At 43.2% G+C, this 22545-nt stretch overlaps 1 protein-coding gene across 1 annotated transcript; it reads left to right on the forward strand.

The window, feature by feature from the left end:
* The first annotated feature begins 3226 nt into the window (after nt 1-3226).
* Nucleotides 3227-4297, forward strand: LOC147433228 (chlorophyll a-b binding protein 5, chloroplastic). The gene is made up of 2 exons (XM_086492859.1): nt 3227-3450; nt 3553-4297. Exons 1-2 carry the CDS (start codon nt 3296-3298, stop codon nt 4202-4204), a joined length of 807 nt encoding a protein of 268 aa, XP_086348985.1. The 5' UTR covers nt 3227-3295; the 3' UTR covers nt 4205-4297.
* Nucleotides 4298-22545: the final 18248 nt, after the last annotated feature.

The raw sequence follows: 22545 nt of genomic DNA on the forward strand, positions 1-22545 counted from the left end.
ATGGAACTGGACTTGAAATTTATGAAAATTGATGATGAGTGTGACCAATGATATCCTAATTCATCAGCGTATGACATATACTATTTATTATAGTGGTATGGGACACTAGAATATGTAGTATATGGATAACGGCAGGCATAGGCAATGTTGTTGAATTCTACAAACTTTTCTTATAGTATGTGATATTTCCAACACAGAATACTAACCATTGTTTTTTATAAGTATGGTTTGTAGATTCTTATCTTTGCAACTGCAGACATTTGCTTTCTAATGGAGAGGTATATAAAGGAAATTCATATATTATTTTTCACAGTTGCCAGGTGGAAAAAGTCGGACCGGAGCTACGGACCATGCGAAAGTACATCACATTCATGTATATTTTGTTATTCGAGTGCTCTTTTTGAGTTATGGCCATTTATGTCTGGCCGGCCAATGTGTATTCATTTTGAGCATTTAAGAAATCTATAAATAAATACGTGCGAGAGGAAAATGCCCACTCTTGCACAAGGGGAGATTTCACCCAGTGGTCGTGTCTGTTCTTCTCTCCTCCCCTCTCTTCTCTCTCATCGTGCCGGTGTAGCACTCCGCTCTAAGAGATGCACCTGCACTCCCTCTTGCTCTCTGTCTCTCTCTTATCGCCTATAGTGTGGATTATGTGTTCGTGTGAAACATCAGGTATGTAAATATGTAGTTTTATGGTTTGGAGCATGTTATGTTTGGTATTTTGCAAGCTCTTTGTGCTTCCGTTTGTAGCAAATCTTAGTTACAAAGAAGATTGATTATAGCCACTTAACAAACAGTGGAGATTACTGTGGCCTGAGACAAAGTGGGCAGTAGTGGCATGTAACATCTAGGATCCTCCATGGCCTAGCATAATGAAATTGTTCATCTTGAGGGTGCTATGGGTGTAATTACCTATGGGGATCAAAGCAAAAGCTAGAGGAATAGCAGGGACATGTCTTCAGGATGTAAAGTTGCAATTGAAGATCCCCTCCATCTATTCAAAGGCTGCAAGCCATGGGAGGTCTTGTGGGTAAAATCTGCAAGTGGGTGCGAAAAGACTTGGAAGATCCACTTTTTCAAGAACGCCGTATGATGCTAGGAGGAAAGGTTTTCAATAACCAAGCCATTCTGGTTTGCACACAAATTGTCCGCTTGTGCTATCTCAAAAAATCTTGGAAATCAAGAAAGCTTTGAGTATTCAAAAGAAACCCTCGGACAACCAAGTTTGAAGGAATCATACAGGAAAGCTTAGAATCAATTCTCTCATTTGGTATTTGACATTAGATACTATACAAGTGTTGATTGTGGGTTTCCAGCTACCAGCTGAAACACAACTTGAACTGGATTTGTAGTAATGTCTAAGGAAAGGCATTGGACTACATCCTTTTGGCTCCTCAAGGCATAGATTGTGCTTGAGGCTTATGTCCCCCAAAATCAGGGGAGGGAAAACCATTTATAGCATACCTCATAAAAGAGATCCCAGATTGTATTAGTACACTTTTTCAAGAACAATATAATTCTAGGAGTAAAGGTTTTCAATAACGAAGCTATTCTGGTTTGCACACAAATTGTCTGCTTCAGCTATCTCAAAAAAACTTGGAAATAAAGAAGCCTTCAAGTATTGAAAAGAAACCCTGGGACAACGAAGTTTGAAGGAGTCATACAGGAAAACAAGGAATCGATTCTCTCATAGGAAAACACAAAGGTTCTGAAGAGTGGAAGCAAGCACTATTTGACATTAGGTACTAAAAAAGTATTGATTGTGGGTTTCCAGCTACCATGCGAAACACATATTGAATTGGATATGTAGTAGTGTCTAAGGATAGGCAGTGGTCTACATCCTTTTGTATCTTTTGGCTCCTCAAGGCACAAGCTGTGCTTGAGGCTTAATGTCCCCAAAAATTGGGGAAGGGACTGCCATTTATAACATACCTCATGAAAGAGATCCCAAATTGTATTAGTAGGCACAAACACGGATAGTTCCTCATGTGCTTTGTATGTAGGAGATTTTACCCAGTTCCTTGACTAGAAAAGTTGTTCAAGTTGAAAGCTTACTCGTCTACTCTTAGCTCAAAATATCTTCTTCTTTCACACTTAGTCAAATAGTTTCAAGATTCATCAAGAATGATATTAAGATCGTAGTCTTTACCTCATTAGCCAAGAAACAGAGGTACATGGCCACTTCAATATTAAGAAAGGCCTTTGGGAAACATGTTTCATCTTAGATGTTCCCATTCACTATTTTGGGCTTTACCTTGTAAGGTCAAGAAACAAAGCTACATGTCCCGTTTCAGTCCTTAGGAAGGCCACCGGGAAACCTATTTCATCTTAGATGTTCTCCTTCTAAGTTTGCTTTGTTGAAAAAGGCTCATTAGCAATTTGTACATTTTGATTTGTTATCTTGTTTGCATGAGTTTTCATTATGCAACTGCGGTACAAGTGATTTAAGCTTCTAGTTTGCATATGTAGACCCACCACTAGGGTGAGTTGGCAACCAAATTACCTCCTCCAATAGATTGCTCCTCTTTGAGGTGGTTGCTTGTAACCCCCAATGAATTTGTACCGGTGTTGGGGCTGGGGAGAGCCTTATAGTCATCATCAAAAGAGAGAAGGGGTATTGAGACTTGTTATGAATGAGGAAAATGCTAGCCATTTTGGGCTTGTGAAGCTGCTCGTGTGACACAGGCCTTAATCGTGAGGGTGGAGAACGTGCAAATTTTTAAACTTTCTCTCTGCGGGGACCGGGCTTCGTTTATAAATAACACGGGGTCCAACTCGCGGGATCAACAGCGGAGGCGAGTGGACGACATCGCGCGCGATTTGGGCCGTCGGATCGACGCAACAGGGGGGGCAGAGCTTTTCATTGCGCAAAGTCGCATTGTATGCAGCAACACGCGATAGGGCAGGTGGATAAGGCTGTGGAGTGCGGAGTGGGAGGTCGTGGGGTCGAAGGGCAGGACGCGCAGCAGGGAACCTCAATTTTTTATTAAACTATCCACGCGATCAACGGCTGATCTTCCCCCCGCCGTTGATCCCATGAGTTGGACCCGTGTTAGTTATCAAGGAGGGGGACCGGGGCTTGTGGTGTAGAAGCAAGTGAAAGGGTACTATAGCCAGTGGATAATTAAAAGCCAGGTGGCAGCTGATAATTCGTGGTAGAGATTGGTGGTGGGGGGGTAGTTTTGGGCTCCCATAAGGAGGAGGCGAAAGCTGTGGATAATGTAAATGTTCGTGAGCAAGGGAAAGTAGGATCCTCGGAGATTGTGAGTGCGGAGAGAGAGGGAAGGCAGGCATGGCAACGATGACCTCTGCGTCTGCCATCAGCAGCTCCACATTCGCTGGGCAGACTGCGTTGAAGTCACAGAGCGAGCTGTCCAAGAGGGTTGGCAATGTGGATGCTCGCGTGACAATGAGGAGGACAGTGAAGAGCACCCCAGAGAGCATCTGGTAAGTTTTTTTTACTTTTCACACAAAATAGGCGTAGCTAGCTACACTTCATTGTTTCCTCAGCCGGGTCTGAGGTCTTGTGGCTTGAATATGTGAATGCAGGTATGGCCCCGACCGCCCCAAGTACTTGGGCCCCTTCTCTGAGGCTACCCCATCCTACCTGACCGGCGAGTTTCCGGGTGACTACGGCTGGGACACGGCCGGTTTGTCTGCAGACCCAGAGACATTCTCCAAGAACAGGGAGCTCGAGGTGATTCACGCGAGATGGGCAATGCTCGGCGCCCTGGGGTGTGTGACCCCCGAGTTGCTAGCCAAGAACGGGGTGAAATTCGGAGAGGCAGTGTGGTTCAAGGCCGGCTCCCAGATCTTCGCCGACGGCGGTCTTGACTACCTGGGCAACCCCAGCCTTGTGCACGCTCAGAGCATTCTGGCCATCTGGGCCTGCCAAGTGGTTCTCATGGGTGCCGTTGAAGGCTACAGAGTGGGCGGCGGCCCTCTTGGAGAGGGCCTAGACCCTGTCTACCCAGGCGGTGCCTTCGACCCCTTGGGTCTGGCTGACGACCCCGACTCCTTCGCTGAGCTGAAGGTTAAGGAAATCAAGAACGGCCGGCTGGCCATGTTCTCCATGTTCGGCTTCTTCGTCCAGGCCATCGTCACAGGCAAGGGCCCGATCGAGAACTTGTCCGACCATTTGGCCGACCCCACTGTCAACAACGCATGGGCTTACGCCACCAACTTCACACCCGGCAAGTGAGAGGCAGCACCCCTATTTTCCGCACTCCCCCATCTCCCACTAGCTACTGTAAACATTTGAGAATAACTGTAACTAAATTTACTCTTGTCTCTATTTTACCGTTCCTTTTTTAAGCTCGCTGCTTTGTTTAAACGGTTCATTACCTGTGTGAGAGAGAGAGATAGAGAGAGGGAGAGGACCATTGCACTTTCATGTCTACTAAACCTCAATGATAAACCATGAGGGCCTATAAAATAACTAAAAGAATCTTCTGCAAATATCTGCCATTGCACTCAACGAATAGGCTGAATGAGTAGCATGTGTCGGCATTGCAAACAATAAACCAACGTACATGTTAGTTCAAAATTGATGTAGCTACTATCCTCCTCTCTTTCTTTCTCACACACAGCAAAAATCACTGTGTAATCAAGAGCTTAAATTCTAGTATTTCTAAGTACCTTGGAGGTTCCAACCCAACAAAATGTTCTATGCATTATTCTGTGCATTTGATAAATTACTCGAGTAGGTATGATATAAAAGTTCGCAAGAATTCTGTCAAGCTCCTTGGTAAGTCCTATGAGCTCCTTGATACCACTTTTGTCTTCACTTGAGCTGTCTTTGAAAATATTCAAGTGTAGCAGCATTGTCTTCACTTCCGCTTGAGCTCACTTACACTTGCAAGCAATATGATTTTCTCTTGATGATGATTGCAACCACGAGGAAATTAATAAGGTATGTCAACTACGGGTTGAAAATTGTGTGATGTTAAACCAACAAGATGATGATAGACCTACATGACCAAACATTCAAGGATTGAAGTCACTAGTGGGTTTTTGAAATGCATTAAGTGACAATAAACAACATTCTAGTCTGAGAAGGGGAAAGGGGAACATACCCAACACACAAACAATGCCTCATTGTAGCGCAAAGTACCCGCATTGTCACAATCCACTAGCATTCGCCTGAAACTTTTCTTTACACGCACAGGCAAACAATCGTCTATTACACGACCATATGTAAATGCCTTGCATTGCACCAAACAGACACAATCATTTCACACTCCATTCATAGCTTTCTGTACATACACAGCCTCTATCTTTCTCTCTTTGCACGACAAGCCTCGGGAGGCACAGGCAGCGACACATGCCCAAAAACAAACATACACAAGTAGAGACGATAAGCGGAAGCCAAGTAACAGCAGTGATGTCTTTCCTTGCATACACACACACACACACACCCATTTACAATCAACTCCTTGTCGGCGTAACCCTCGAAAAAACAAAATAGCCAAAAAGCCCTCTACTCAAAGAACAACAATTGCAAAAAGCCCTTTCAATATCACGTCCATATACTTATGTAGGGGTGGCTAAGAGAACCCAAAACAAGAAAAAAGTGAACTTATCTAGCTCGTACACTTCTACTTGAGCTCACTTTAGTATCATCCTTGCATTGCACACACTTGGTTCACTGCTTTTTTGGAAACAATTGCATGGTGCACCTCCCCTTTGTCCTTTGTCCGCCCGTCTCTGCCTGTCATTGTCTGGCCTCTTTCTCTCCCTCACTGCCTCTTTCCACCGCCAGACTACCCCTTGGATTGATTGCCATTGACCCTCTCTCTCTCTCTCTCTCTCTCTCTCCACGAGACTCTCTGGATTGGGGTCGGGGCTCTTTAATAATCGACTCATGGAGGGGGGCACTAGCGAGGTCGCTAATGCCTCACCCTCTCTCGCCTCAAATTTTGTGGGCGGGCCTTTAAGGCCATGGGAACACCATTAGGTGGACAATCACCACGTCATCACTGCGCAAACCAATTGCCATGTCATCATTGTGGAGTTAGAGCCATCCAGCAGGCGTCGCCACACTGTCGACCACTACCAATGTGCCACTCTGCGCCGCCATCAAAGTCCAAATACGCCGCAATTTCCGCTTGTTGCCGCCTATAGGCGCGCACACAGTGCCTTGCTACGATTTATGGAGCATACTCGTCTTTTCAGATTGTAGATCGGAGCTATGGATTGCAAGATATGGCCATTTGAAGTTTTACCGAGATCGCATGGGGAGTCGTGCCATCTGGCATTTTTTGGGCCTCAACAAAGTTCGAGAAGGTGCTATGCAGTGTATGGAGGTAACAGGAATTGATTGCTATTCAAACGGAGTCCGGGGCGAAAAGTTGTAGCTAGAGCAATTTGAAGTCGAGGTGCAGTTGCTCGGAGTTGGCTACAGATGATTTTCTCACTTTTTCTGGTCTCTGTTCCGGGTCTTGGGGAATCTTGAAGTGCGGCAAGGTCGTGGAGAAGCAAAGCCAATCATGTAAACTTTCGGCCAGATTTTACAGCCGGGCAATCGGATCATTGGCAGGCAGGGTAAGTAGGAAAAAAGTTGGATTGTTTGGGGGGGTTTTATAAAAGTGTTTTTTGAAATTTGTTGAGGCTTGGAGGTGACGGCTCCACAGGTGGCCACGTGTCCGGATAAAACCCACATGGGGAAGCTTGAGGTGAGACATAACGATATAAGAACATGGGCGTGACACTTTGAGGAGCATTCTGTTGGAGCTATATATGGCTCACTCTACTCAACTTGGTCTCACCTATATATTTGTATCTTGTCCTCAATATGAATTAGTCTTTGGGAGCATATATGGTGTGTCTCTTGTTTCGTCTCTCTCTCTCTTTCTCTCTACATCTCAACATGGTATCAGAGCAGTAACGATCATGCGCCGATTCAATTCATGGTGACAAAACAGTATGTGTATGCGATTTGCATGTAAGATTCAAAAATTGCTACAAATTTTATTTTTGAGCGTTGATTCTTGTTAACTGTGGTTGTTTTGTGTTAAGAAGAATATGATTAGTGTTTTGTGTGACGTTTATTGCTAATCAATCTAATCGTTGATTACGTTTTCTTGTTGATGACACCCTGAACTTCATCTCAATTTTTCTTGTTGTTCTGTTCAAAATTTGGAGAAACGGGAAAAGCGCCATGGAACGTAGCGCAATGGCGCTTTTCATCCAAAATTTGTTCGTCTCCTCGAGCTCTTCGATTTGAGTTCTAGGTTTGCGCCAATCAGAGTTCGCAGCAGAAAGTTATGTTGTTTTTACTGCAATTGAGCTTGACGCAGCTTTCTTCGTCCTACTTCTTCGTGAAGCGTCCGCTATCATTTTTTCTTATTTTGGCGTTAACTTTTTCGAGAAGATTTAGCTTTTTGCTATTCGTATTGTGGCTTTCAATCTTGCATCTCATGCCACTCTATTTTGAGGACTCTTTTATTATTAACGTCTCCTTTACCCTGCCCTTTTTGGGTGACGTTTCTCACATCTTTGGAAGTTCCTTGAGCATCCTTCTTACGTTTATCGTTGACAGAACACAGTCCTCATATCTCTCTCATTCTCAATTGCGGCCTTCACCATATATGGTGTGCAAATTCTGCGATCTTATCTTATACGTCTTCTCGCAACAAGATATGGCTATGAATATTCTCGTCAACGGCTTTCCTTCTGGCCAGCGTTCTGTTTCTCCTTTCCAAGGTCAAGGTTTTCCAGGCTGGAAAGCAAAGATGTTGTTAATTCTTGAAGGCGATGAACTCTCCGATGTTGTTCTTGGAAATCGTGTTTGTCCGCCTCAGCCTGTTGATACGGATAATGATAACGTGCTTATCACTGAAGGACCTATATTTGAAGATTGGAATGTTGCCTATACGGATTGGCAGCGACGTGATAAAGCAGCTCGTCGGTATATTCTTTCTGCTCTTACTAATTCCCTTTTGCTTGATATGTACGAACTTCCTACTTCCCACGACGTATGGAAGTACCTTATTACAAACTTTCAGAAGAAATCTGTCACAGAAATACTTTATTTGAGAGGGTTGCTTAACAAGTTACAATATGAAGTTGGTACTGCCATGACGGGACATATTGAATCTTTCAAATCTATTATTAATCAACTTGCTGCTGTCGGTGATCCTGTTCCACAAAAGCCACTGATTACACTTCTCCTTGATACAGTGAAGGACTCTTCTTATGATAACATTGTTACTATTCTCTCTAATAAAGATGGTCTTGATTTCGACCAAGCCTGCATGTCTTTAATTGAATACTCTCAACGTCAAAAACATCGTAATGCTAGTCATGATACAGCTATGATTTCACACGAGGAGACTGAGTCACAACAGATGGAACGGGATTTTTATGCTCGAAGGCGTCCATTTCAACGAGGAAACCGCAGAGGTGGCCATCGCGGTAATATTTTATCTCGTCTCAAATTTCCTAATAAGCAATGTTCTTACTGCAACAGAAATGGCCATACTGAAGATGATTGTTGGGCACGTCAATATGATGAAGAACATAATATTACCACAAAACAACCACGTTTATCTAGAGACTCTTCTTCTTCTTCTTGTGAATATTGTGGACGATCTGATCATCCCACTCATATGTGCTATAAGCGTCGATTCGACACAGATCGGAATAGAGCATATGCTACTGAACATCGAAACAACATTGTACCAGAAACAAGCTGCGTCCTATGTTCAGTTGCTCTAGACAGAATACTTCATGTACGCGATGGATCACTTTTTATTGTCGATTCTGGTGCTACAGGAAATATGACATATCAGTCTAAGTGGCTCCATAACTATCATCCACTGCCAGTTCAACGTGTTGTTTATCTTGCTGATGATACTACTTGTCAAGTAAAGGGTATTGGAGACTTATATCTTGGTACCTTATCTTCTTCCACTCGAATTTTGCGAAGAGTATTACATGTACCAGATCTTCAACGTAATCTTCTTTCAATTGCTAGACTTGTTGATCTTGGTCTGTTTGTTGGATTTGATCATACCAAATGCCGAATTGAGAAAGATGGATAGACTATAGCCACTGCTCCTCGAAATGGTAATTTGTTTAAACTCTCTCTCAACGATGCTGTAGCAAATGTTGTCACTGCTCCAGGTGATCATGATTGCAAAGTATGGCATCACCGTTTTGTTCATGCTGATTTCTCAAAACTCCTTGATCTTCAATGTCGTGATCTTGTTCATGGCATGGATCTTAAAGCCCATCCTCATATGGGAATTTGTGAATTTTGCGCTCTTGGGAAACACAATCGCAAACCCTTTCCTCTTTCAAATACAACTCATTCTCATGACATATTGGATCTTGTTCATCCTGATATATGTGGACCTCTACCTTCTTTGAGATCACAATATGGCTACTTCATTACTTTCATTGATGATTTCTCAAGGTATACGACTTTATTTCTACTTAGACAAAAATCTGAAGCCATATCTGTTTTCAAACAATTCCACAAGGCTGCGGAACTTCAAACTGGTCGTCGCCTTAAGAAGCTTCGTAGTGACAATGGAGGCGAATATGTTTCTCGAGAGTTTCTGAGTTACTGTGCTGACAGTGGAATTCATCATGAACACACTATTCCATATTCGCCTCAACAGAACGGTGTTGCTGAACGAATGAATCGCACTATTCTCAATGTTGTAAGATGTATGCTGATTCATTCAGGCTTATCTCGTGTTTTTTGGGCTGAAGCTACTTTGAAAGCAGTATTTATTCAGAATCATCTTCCTACTACTGCACCCTCTGGTAAGATACCCATCACAGCATGGACAGGTGACATTCCTTCTGTATCTCATTTTCGAACCTTTGGATGTATTGCTTATATTCATGTTCCCAAAGAAACACGAAAAAAGCTTGATACTCCTGGTCTTAAAGTTATTTTTATTGGATATTCTGACACTTCCAAAGGCTACAAATTCTATGACCCTTCCTCCAAGAAAGTAATTGTGAATCGTGATGCTACTTTTAACGAACAGCTTATGGGAGGCTTATGGTCCATGGATGATTCTGATGATACTAAATCATTGCTTCAAGCTTTTCCATTTCTTTCAGAAGATGAAACTCTTCCTATAGAGCAACTTTCCTCTTCACAACCATCCATTCCGAATGTTGCCAATGATGATATTGATATTTTTGTTGATCTGCCTATTGATTTTGAACATGGCTCATGTCATGTTTATGATGACGATATTGATGATAATGCTTTTTCTACTTCCGAAGATCCCATTACTTATGATGAAGCTATCTCTTCACCACAAAAGGATCAATGACAAGAGGCTATGGAAGCAGAGTACGATTCTCTTATCTCTAAAGGTACATGGATACTAACCGAATTACCTCCTGGTCGTACAACTATTAAATGTAAGTGGATGTATAAGACAAAAGTAAAAGCAGATGGACCTTTTGACAAGTTCAAGGCGCATTTAGTTGTAAAAGGTTACTCCCAAGTAGCTGGTGTTGATTATCAAGAGACTTTTTCACCAGTTGTTCACATTACAAGTGTTCGAGTTTTATTGGCATTTGCTGTTCAATTTGATTTAAAAGCTCATCAAATGGATGTGCGAACTGCTTTTCTTAATGGTGACTTGGAAGAGGAAATTTATATGGAACAACCAGAAGGGTTTGTTATTCCAGGTAAAGAAGACCTTGTTGCTCAACTCCATAAAGCACTATATGGTCTCAAACAAGCTTCGCGAGCCTGGTATACAAAATTTGATCTTTTTCTCACCTCTAAAGGATTCATCTCTTACTCGTCAGACCCCAACTTATACATAAAACGCCAAGGTAGCAGTTTTGTGATTCTTGCTCTTTATGTGGATGATACCATCCTTGTTTCCAATGATTTGGGATTTCTTCAGCAAGTGAAAAAGTTATTGTCTTCTGCATTTGATATGGTGGATCTTGGATAGATTCACTCGTGTCTTGGCATTCAAATCCAAAGGAACCGTACAAAAGGTATTTTATTCCTTCGACAGTCAAAGTTTATTGCAGATACTATTCAAAAATTTGGTATGGAATCTGCACATTCAGCCAACACACCTTGTCTTGCGAGCTCTACGAAGAACACTTCTGACAATGGCGGTCAACTTGTCACAAATCAACCTTATGCTAACTTGATTGGATGTCTTCAGTTTGTTGGCATGAACACTCGTCCTGATATTCTGTTTGCTGCTAATTATCTTGGACAACATCTTGCATGTCCTTCTCTTAAGCATTGATCTGTTGCAAAGCGTGTGTTGAAATACTTGAAAGGCACTACAGATTTTGGTTTAGTCTATCGACGACAACTCACATCGGATTCTATGCAATCTCTTTCTCTTTTGGGTTACACATATGCAGACTGGGCAAGATCACATTTATCTATGCGATCTACTAGTGGAAATTTCTTCTTTATAAATGGTTGTTTTGTTTCTTGGACTAGCAAGAAACAACATTGTGTTGCAGTTTCTACGACTGAGTCAGAATATGTTGCGGCATCACTTGCAGCTCGTGAGTTGATTTGGCTACAACAAATGCTGGTTGATATTGGTCACTCTCCTCTTTCTAGCACACCCTTGCGGTGTGACAACCAAAGTGCTATTAGTCTTGCAAAAGACTATGTTCAACATAATAAGTCAAAGCACATTGTTGTCCATTATCATTATGTCAGTTATGAAGTACGCAAAGGAACCATTATGGTTGAACACTATCCAAGTGACCAGATGATTGCAGACATTTTGACCAAAGGCCTCAACTAGTCACGTTTCATCCTCTTGCGCTCGGAGCTTGGAGTTGCTTCGACCTCACTCTTTCTAGATTAGCTTCTCTGCTATTGTAATAGCTTTGTACATATGACATTGTAATCTTTTAGGTACCATGCACTATGCACACTCCACATTTGCACATTGTGATCTCTAAGTCACTTGAATATTTGTACATAGATGCACAATTCACTTTCACATCATCATCGCTGGTTCATATTTTCACATTGTATAGGGGCTTGGGTTTTTCCCTTGAACTCCCCAAGGGTTTTTTCATCCAAAGCTAGAGACCTTTGTTTGAGTGGGGGTGTAAGAGCTATATATGGCTCACTCTACTCAACTTGGTCTCACCTATATATTTGTATCTTGTCCTCAATATGAATCAGTCTTTGGGAGCGTATATGGTGTGTCTCTTGTACCGTCTCTCTCTCTACATCTCAACACATTCAAGCGAGAGAGAGAGCTTGCTCTCTTGTTGGCTATGGCAGACGTAGTATGAGTGCCAACAACAACTACTCTATGTCTCGTTGGAGCCATAGCTAGGTGCAAGGTGGGCATACATAGCGACGTGCTTGCAGCACCGATCTCCATGCACTCAGATGAGCCTTGCCCTACACTTTCACCCGACCTTTAAGAAGATAACATATCTCCCTATTGGAATAAATTTTCCAGGAGGGAAGCCCTCTAGACCATCAAGGCCGGAGCCCATTCTTGCCAGGTGAGGGTTTGTTAAGGGGATTGTGACCAGACACGTTGCGAGTCATGAAGGGGGTTGTCAAGCAGGTAGAGAGGGTGACCTCATAGCACAACATGAGGGCATCTCCAAGCAAGGGGCCTCAATGTCAAGAAGATGAGATGGTGCAACTCCTCGATCTCTCAGGGGTCACATAACGGGAGAAAGTAGCTTGCAACATGGGTTCAATACTATGGAAGTAGGAGCCGTTCCATGCAAGCAAGGTCAGAACCGCCGTTAGCAGGAAAGAGAGGGAGCGAGCAAGGGAGAGAAAGGAGGAGCTCCAGAGGAGGATATGAGATCTTAAGGATAGGCCCATTCTCAAGCCAACGGAAGGAGAACGAGGGAGTGTTGTAGGGGGAGAGAGAGAGAGAGAGAGAGAGAGAGAGAGAGAGAGAGAGGGTGGAGAATCCAGAGACTAATTAATTGAGTTTTGGGAAAGACGCCGAGGTATGTCTCTCTAATTTTCCAAGCAGGTCTAATTAGGTAGAATAACTCAAGATTCGACACGAGGCTTAAGAGAATTGGAAGGGAAAGGGGAAGGAACAAGGGCATGTGTCACAGGCAGAGGGCTATGTGGGCTCTGACAGGCGGAATCCAAGGCATAAAAGACCATGACCATAAGCAGGTGGATCGCGTGCAAGGCAGGCAGGTGGTTGCTCGCAGCCAATATTGGATAGGGAAGGAGGGCGAGTAGCCGTAGGAGTGCGTAGCGATGAGACACGTCAGTCTCTCTCTCTCTCTCTCTCTCTCTCTCTCTCTCTCTCTCTCTCTCTCTCTCTCTCTCTCTCTCTCTCTCTCTCTCTCTCTCTCTCTCTCTCTCTCTGTCTATCATAAAATCTAATTTCTAACCAACCTAAATGATTTTCTCATATTAAACTGATCATTTAATGTGGGAGAATAAATGGGAACAAGGGTTAGAATATAGACATGTGCTTATGGATCTATTTCAACACGGGGCCAAGGTTATAGGGGTCCAAATAAGAGGTGATATGTCACAGAGCAAGGCTGGCCAATCAAGCTTAAAGACCTTCGGGTTAGCTTCATTAAAGACCTCGAATAGTTAGTGTTAAAAGTCCTTTGACCTTAGGAAAGCTAGGGTTGTGCTTGAGGTGGGAACCCGGCCCAAGCTTGAGGTGCTTGTCGTGCTTGATGACTAAGGTACTTGAGGTGCTTGTCGTACTTGATGACTACGGTGCTTGAGGTGCTTAATGACTAAGGTGCTTGAGGGGTTAAGGTGTTCAAAAAGTCAAAGCATATCCTTACTCATGAGGAGGCGATGTAAGACTAGGGGAACTAGTGCCTTGCAGTCCACCTCCCAAACTCCCACTATATAGCAATCTCCTAGCCCTTTGCTCTAGTTGGACTCCCTTTCCACACTGCTTAGCTCGGCCTTGCCCTTGTCCTGACATTACTCCCCCCCTTAAAGAAGAGTTTCCTCGAAAACAAAAGTGGGAAACTTCTTCTTAAGAACACTAATGTTTTTCCAAGTGGCGCCTTTCTCAAGTCGATCTTTCCACTTGATTAGGGCTTGTTGACGTACATGATGACGTGTACGTAAATCATGATAGTCGAGAATTCGTTCAGGTTCATGTGGTAAGGTAGGAGGTTCAATGAAATCAACCAAAATCTGTTGGCCAATGACATTGTCGTCCCCATGTAACCGCTTACGTAAACGGCTTACATGAAACACGGATGAATACGAGAATGTGTAGGTAGCAATAATTTGTAGGCAAGATCACCTACTCGCTTGAGTATTTTGAAAGGCCCCCAATATCATGGAGATAATTTAGGTGTTGGCCTAGTTTTCAGACTTTCTGAATGTTCTGGCACACGTAAAAATACTTCCTCCCCGTCCTCAAAGGTAACTTGCCGATGTTTCTCAATCAGCGTACTTCTTATACCGATCCTGCGCTTGTCGGACATTCTAACGAGCGAGTTTGAGCATATCCATGTGGTCTTTGAGAAAATCCTTAACCTGTTGGTTTTTTTCGGTTGCTAACCCTACCGTAACAGGTGACCTAGGTTGAAAACCATACATGATCATGAAAGGACTAAATCCAGTCGTGACATGCATACCACTATTGTAGGAAAACTCGAGAATAGGTAAATATTCTTCCCAGTCTGACTGTTTCTTGCTAATGTATGCGCGTAGCATATGCTCTAGCACTTGGTTAGCTCGTTCAGTCTGACCATCTGTTTTTGGATGATCGGTTGTACTGAGGTTTAGTTGTGTACCCAATCGTTTGAACACAGCCCTCCAAAAATGACTATTAAACTTGGGATCACGATCACTGACAATGTTACTTGGCAAACCATACAACTTATATAGGTTTTCCACAAATAACTTGGCTAGTTCTGGAGTCTTAATCGTTGATTTGGTTGGAATAAAGTTACATAGTTTAGTCAACCGGTCTACGACCACCCATACCGAGTCATGACCTTGTACAGTGGTTGGTAAATCCACAATAAAATCCATAGAGATACTTTCCCATTTACCATTGGGAATCTCCATAGGATGTAAGAGTCCTCCTTCTTTCAGGCGCTCTGCTTTGTTAACTTGACATTTTTGGCAATGCAAGACATAATCTTAAACAAAGCCATGTAAACCTGGCCAGTAAAACTGTCTTCGTACGAGAGCATAAGTCTTTCTAATACCCGGGTGTCCTGCACTTGGACTATCATGACATTCATGAAGAATTTGGTGCCGAACGTTTGTGTCCGTTGGTACACAAACTCTCCCCTTATGGAGTAGGTACCCATTGTTGATGGTGAAATGCTTCCATTGTTGTAGTTCATCACTCGATAGAGCAGAACTATGTATGGAGGTTAACTCTACACTACCATCATTGGAGGAGAAGGATCCCTCATTTGTACATGGCTCCACACTTTGGAATATACCTCATCATGCTCATATTTGCCCTTTAGAGAATCCAAAATTCACTACGAAGTTCCGTGAACAAGAGAGAATTGATCTTCGGCATAGACTTAGAGCATCAGCCACTACATTGTATCGTCCTTTACGATGTCGAAGCTTGGTGTCATATTCCTGAAGAATCTCAGTCCACCTGGCTTTCCGAACCTTCAAATCAGTTTGTTGTGTAAACCATTTGATGCTTTCATGGTCAAACACAATCTCAAACTGAGCACCATACAAATAATGTCGCTATGTTTTTAAGACAGACACTATTGCATAGAGTTTGCGTTCATAAGCAGAGTAGTTCTGTTGTGCTGCATCAAGCTTCTTGCTTTCAAATGCAATTGGTCGCCCGTCTTGTAACAGGACTGCTCTGATAGCACGGTCACTGGCATTCGTTTCCAAAACGAATGGTTTCAAAGGAACTACAATAGCTAGTATTGGAGCTGTAGCTAATGCATCCTTGAGCCTATTGAAACTATGATGTTGAGCGGATCCCCACTGAAAAGCTTTGCCTTTGTCTTTCAGTTGGTCCGTCATGGGAACAACAATATTAGTGTAGTTTTTAACGAACCGTCAATAAAAACCTACTAAAAAAATCTGTAATTCTTCCAGATTTTTAGGAGAAGACCACTGCCGTATTGTATCTACTTTGGATTGATTCATATGTAAGCTCTTAGCTGAAATAACATGTCCAAGATAGTGAATTTCTTCTTTTAGAAAATCACACTTAGATTCCTTGGCATATAATTTATTTGTTCGTAACAATTTGAACACTTGCCTCAGATGTTGTAAGTGTTCTTCTTCAGAAGCACTGTATACTAGAATGTCATCGAGAAAAATGATGACAAATTTGCCCAAGTACGGCTTCAAGACACTATCCATAAGTGTCATGAATGTTGTGGGCACATTGGTTAACCCAAAAGGCATAACCAAAAACTCGTAGTGTCCAAACCTTGTTCGGAATGTAGTTTTGGGTATATCAACAAGTCGAATACGTACTTGGTGATATCCTGACCGCAAGTCTATTTTCGTAAAAATACGAGCATGAATGAGTTTGTCAAACAACTCATCCACGCGTGGCAGTGGGTACTTGTTCTTAACAGTAACCGCATTTAAGCCATGGTAGTCTACGCACATGCGCATACTACCGTCTTTTTTCTTAACTAATAGGATAGGAGAAGCCCATGGTGAAGAACTGGGTTGGATAAACCCTCTCCTAAGGTAGTTAGAAAGCTGATGTTCCACCTTAGCAGCTTCAGAGTAACTCATGCGGTAGGGTGGTTTACTGACAGGATTACTGCCTGCAACCACATCGATGCTATGTTGTACCGATCGTGTCGGCGGTAATCCTGGTGGTAAATCATTACAAAAAACATCGTGAAATTTCTTTAATAAATTTTTTTACTCACTAGAAACTTTTGCTTGTTGGGAAGTAGCCATTGGTGGAAGAGATGAGAGAGAAGAATGCGGCGTTGAGGAATGTTCAACAGATTCAATGTTAGAGAGAAAATGAGACAATGAGTAACACAATAAAACTTGATCTATTTCATTATCAGAAACGAGCTACATAAGCTCAGCTGTACATATCAATGGTGAAGAAGGTACATCCTTCTCTCCTAACAACAACACATGTGCGCCATGGGATTCGAACATCAAGCTCTTGTGCTTATAGCTACGGTTCAGTGATGTTCCTAGCAACCATTCCCTACCAAGGACCACGTCTGCCCTCTCCATGTTCATAACCTGAAAAATCCAAGGATGTGGAGTAGCCTTGTACTTCCAACGGGACGGCTCGGACTTGAGTATCATAGATTTTGGTATCATGTCCGTTCATCATTGCTACCTTGTAGCGGTGGGTACTCAGAGTTTGAGGCAATTTGAGTTTTTTCACCAATCCATAATTGATAAAATTGTGAGTAGCACCGTCATCTACCAAGATGCGCACCTTGTACCCTTGCAGATATCCTTGCATCCGTACTAACTTATGTGGTCCGAAGGTCTGTTGCCACATAGACAGCATTCATGCACCACCTCGGTGTGTGTTACTTCCATTGTAGAGAATTGTGAGGAAGACTCAAGAGGCAGCAGTTGCATCGTGTGCACTGCTTTCTTCTTGCCATGAGCAGCAGATTTCCCCTCGGGACAATCCTTTTTGCCATGACCTCTTCCTAAACATTAAAAACATAATATCTCTTTCTTAGCTTTATCAAAGTCCTCAGAAGAGAGAGGACCTTTGGACCCCTTGGGGTTTTTAGATGCTTCTGAATTGGCTACTATAAATTTCCTTTTATTGTGCCCGTACTGTGTGCATGTATTATCATGTGTACTAGCAGGCACGTGATTATGATGTGATTTATTTTCATCTGGATCATCGTGAATATGTTCTTTCACTATGGCTTCCTCAAGTGTTTTAGGGTGTTGAGTCTTGACGTGCTTCTTAAGCTCTGGCGTCAGACCACGGATAAACCCATGTACTTGCTGAAAGGTGTCTAGGCCTTCCAACTTGAGGATAACATCCTGATAGTGATATATATATTCAAGTAATGACGGGTATTGGCACATGGAACACGTGTCCCAAGCCGTCCAATTCTGATCTGCATCATTTGTAGGCAAGAATTCTTTGCAAAACATAGTTTCAAAAGCTGCCCAAATCTGTGGTATGATATTCTTCTCCTTGAGAGACATCCACCATGTGTAGGCCTTGCCTTCCAAAGTTAAACTTGTTTGCAGTGCTCAGACTGCGTCCGGAGTACGCCGTAAGGCGTGAATTCCATCCCACTTGCTGAGAAAAGATATGCACTGCATCCTTATTGCGATCTCGGTCTTCTTCCTTAAAATTCGGTGGTTTGGTGTTTTTCAACAACTCATCCACCTCTTTTGCATTGTGAGTGTGCAAAGCATCGACAGATGGACCTTGTCAATGATCTGAGGGCCTTGCCCCTGTGTAGCAGCGTGCTCATGCATGTACGTGTCAGCAGGACCCTTGGACTGTTGTTAAATTAATTGTATCACTAACGTGGATAATTTAGTGACATTTTCATTTAAAGATGCAAAATTTCCTTCCATGACTGATATGCGCGTCTGAAGTGCACAAAATTCTTGAATATCAAGCAGTTCATAAGTGTCGTCACCCGTCGTAGCGTAGCGGGAACTCTCCATGAGAGCATCCGACCGCGAGCCGTCATGGGCAGGATCAGGTGTATTATGCTTGAAATCAAAAGTCATATTGATATCTGAATCCATGGCGACACAGTGCAGTGGAAGGAATAGCAAGAAAAATACCTGATGTCGAGAAGATATTCCGTAGAGGTAAGATGCACCGCAACCGGTAATTATCGAGAAAGAATCTCGTAGACACCGGTAATTAGCCTTGCTAATTTGGTTCCTGCTCCAAGCTTGAAGCGATCAGCAATTTCGTTGGTAGTCCAAGTTGCTTGAAGCGTCCGACAATATTGTTGGTAGTCCGATATTTATGAGACCGTAAATTTACCCGTTGAATAGCACCAAGTCAATTTGACGCAATCGGTAGCAAATTTCAAAGCCCCTATTTGTAGCTCGGCACCATCATGACATTACCACAAGTGTACGGTGCCTGGGAAACAATCTCGTTCGTTCATGAGCAAAAGGGGGGATCCCTGCTGTTGGTACCCACCCCTAAACCTTGAAAATTTTGAGTTTGGCCACCAACCCTAAGGGTTTGGCCGCCCGTGTGTGTGAAAGAAAGCCTGCAGCACCATGGTTTTCTTCGCAGTGGCGTTGAGATGCAAGAAAATGCTCAGCACGCCGCGGTTGTTGCTTGAAAGCACCCGCCACAGAGACGGAGTATCCCCAGCAGGGCCGCGCGCATCCGTCAAGCCCAAAAGCGGGGTGTTTGGTGTAGGTGCCACAGTCGGCCCTCCTCCTCGCAAGCAGGGTTGCCAACCAAAAAATACTCGTCGAGAATATTTGCGTAGAGAGCTTCACGGTCTTGACCTCATGCACATGCAAAAAAACTCTCCACACCCTCCCTAAAAGTAGCTGGCTCTTGATACCAATGTAAGACTAGGGGAACTAGTGCCTTGGAGTCCACCTCCCAACCTCCCACTATATAGCAAGCTCCTAGCCCTTTGCCCTAGTTAGACTCTCTTTCCACATTGCCTAGCCCGGCCTTGCCCTTGTCTTGACAGGCGAGTCCTGTTTGTAGAAGCTAGAGAGAGAACACACACACCCTCACACAAGGCAAGCTTGGTACAAAAAAAACATCTAGGACACTTGTCAAGCTCCTTTTCATGTTGCCCTCATGGTATGTCTAAAGCCTATTGGTTGGCCTCCCAAGGGGTCCAATGATAATTTAGTTAAATTAGTTTATGCATTTATCAAGTCCTCTCTCAAAAATGGGAAAGAGGGACACTTGTCCCAAGGCTAGCATGCTTGCTTAATATGTGCTCTACATGTGATTGGCCGGGCTTGAGGAGGTCCAATCAAGTGCAAGATAGTGCTAGAAATGGGGTCTATCAAAGCAAGGAAGGGGCTAGCTTGGGGGGTATACTCCCCCCCCCCCCCCCCCCCCCCCCACTCTCTCTCTCTCTCTCTCTCTCTCTCTCTCTCTCTCTCTCTCTCTCTCTCTCTCATTGTGTGAGTTGCAAAGTCCAAGACCTCCATCTCCTTCTCCAAGCTTGTAGAGAAGTTGAGAGCCTACACCAACACTCTTGGCTATGGAATCCAAATCCAACCAAGATCCATGCTCCAATGCTTAAGCTTGTCATCTTCTCCATCTTCATTACTATGCTATTTTGTATACTAGCAAGAAGAGTGATGATAAGTGAGGAACTATTTCTTTCTCCTATGAATGTTTCTTCTTCCTCTTCCCTACTCCCCGCAGCTCTCTCCACCTTTGAAGGTGTTTGAGGCCTTGGGATTGAGGCCGGGATGGTTAATGCTTTTTACAAAGTCTATGTTATGCTCTTGATGATACAAAAGCCTATTGGAGGGGGGACCAGCTCCACATAAAGCCGGTCCTCAACCGTTGTCATGTTCTCTAAACTCTTCTCTCTCTCCTGATGATACAAAAGCCTATTGGAGGGGGGACCGGCTCCACATAAATCCAGTCCTCAACCGTTGTCATGTTCTCTAAACTCTCTCTCTCTCTCTCTCTCTCTCTCTCTTGCAAAAGTATTGTTCGTGCGAAGTTAATTAAGTATTATGATTATGTTGCTACGATTAATTAAGTTCACCCTCTATGTTTTCAAAGTAGTCTCACAAAAATGCTCACTCTAATTCTCCTAATTCCGCTATTCTCAAAGTTTATAGGCTATTTTCACTACATTGGTATCATAGCTATTGGTTTCTCTTTTCTTGCTTAAGAAGATAGATAAGTTGTCCATGAAAGGTTGCGCATGTTTATTGAAATAGGGTAAGTGGGACAAGGATCTATTATCTTGGTTGAGAAGGACTTAGTTCGAGGTACACCATTGGGAACTATAGTTTTAATAATGGAGCCTCTCGAAGCTTGCCTTTGGCTTAACCATTATTGAGCTTAAGAAAGCTCAACAGGAACCATAATCAACCGAGGAATGTTAGACCCTCTCCACTAGTCTTTGCAATCAATAGTGTCTAAACCACGGGTATGGCTGCTTGAGGACCGATTTTCAAAGGTAAAGAAGAGTAGTGACTAAGGTTTTTGAGGGTACCAAAGCACAAAGTAATCTATACATAAGTTTAATTAACATGGTTGACAATAAGCAAGAGAGTAGAGTGAACATTGATACCTTTGATTTTGCACATGAAGGTGCTAATAATGATGCCCCCATGTTTGTCTATTATCTTGTTACTAGGTTGTAGCAAGCTATGGGCAACCCTACTTTGAAAGCCAAAGTTACCCAACAACTTTGTGCTTATGGGATTTCTCTTCCTCTCTAAGAGGAGAGGAAGAGAGAGCTTATGGGATTTCTCTTCCTCTCTCCAAGAGGAGAGAGAGCTTAGGAGGCCTCTAGATGAGACCCTCAAAAGAAGACTCTCTCCCATAAGAGAGGAGGAATCCAAAGAACGAGAAAGAAGTGAATCCCTAAGTTCCTCTAAAGATATGGCTCCACGAAGATGGTGGTCTAGTCGATCACCAACTCCTCTCAAGAGGAACGGTCAACCCAAAGTCCTGCTCATCACTCCGAAAGGGAAGAGAGGAAACAAAGGAAGAAAAGGGCAAGAAAGAGGTCACCCTCTTCTCCTTCTTCTTCACCTTCCTCCTCTTGCGACAAAAGCTACAGCTATTCTCCTAAAGAATACAAGAGGGGAAGACATCACAAATCTTACCCTGCATGGCGAAGGTCCCAAAAGCTAAAGAAGTTTAAAGAGGGAGGAAAGAGTATCTCTTTTCTCACCTATGATGACACCTTTGGTGACACCGACAAAGTATTGGCCTTCATTTAGTAGTTTGACGTGGTCTTTAGAGACGAGGGCTTCATGGAGTCCTCCAAGCTACGCCATGTATCTATGCACTTCCAGAATTTGACTCGTCAATGGTGGGCTAGCCTTTGTGGCAATGGCGAAGCTCCAAAGACATGGAAAACTCTACGAGTTTCCATCATGAAGTAATTCCTTGCAAATGATGCAAAGGACAAAGTGCTTACCGAATGGCGGATTTTGAAGCTTCTCTCCCATGAGTCTATCCACAAATACATGGACAAGTTTTGGGATTTATATCTCAAGGCTACTGTCTTTCAAAGGATAGACTTCGCCGAGCAAAAGCAATAATTCTGTGCGGGATTACCTAAAGAGATGGTTGAGTACGTCAACTCTTAAGGGCATGGTTCTATCACTGAAGTAATCCACCACACCATGGTTGCTTCACGCATCAATTTCCAACAAGGGGCTAGAAGGAATGCCAAGCCCATGGAAAGCAAAGAAAAAAAGAATGCAAAGGGGAAAACCAATGCCCAAAATTCTTCCCAAGGCAATTCCAACAACAACAACAATCGGTCCAAGGAGAAGGGACTTTACAAAGGTAAAAATAAACTCTCTCTTGAAGAGCTTGAAGCTTTTCGTAAGGACCACAAATGTTTTAAGTTTGGGGAGCAAGGACATGGCTATCGTTCTTGCCCCAAGAGAAATGCCCGCAATGAGACTCCTAGAGATTCCAATATCGA

Source organism: Adiantum capillus-veneris, chromosome 20 (genome assembly GCF_014529385.1).
Source record: "Adiantum capillus-veneris isolate H3 chromosome 20, ASM1452938v2, whole genome shotgun sequence".
Classification (NCBI taxonomy): Eukaryota; Viridiplantae; Streptophyta; class Polypodiopsida; order Polypodiales; family Pteridaceae; genus Adiantum; species Adiantum capillus-veneris.

Coding starts and splice junctions, on each gene's coding strand:
- LOC147433228 (XM_086492859.1), top strand. CDS start 3,296: ATGGCAACGATGACCTCTGCGTCTGCCATCAGCAGCTCCACATTCGCT. Junction 3,451..3,552: donor AGCACCCCAGAGAGCATCTG/GTAAGTTTTTTT, acceptor ATGTGAATGCAG/GTATGGCCCCGACCGCCCCA.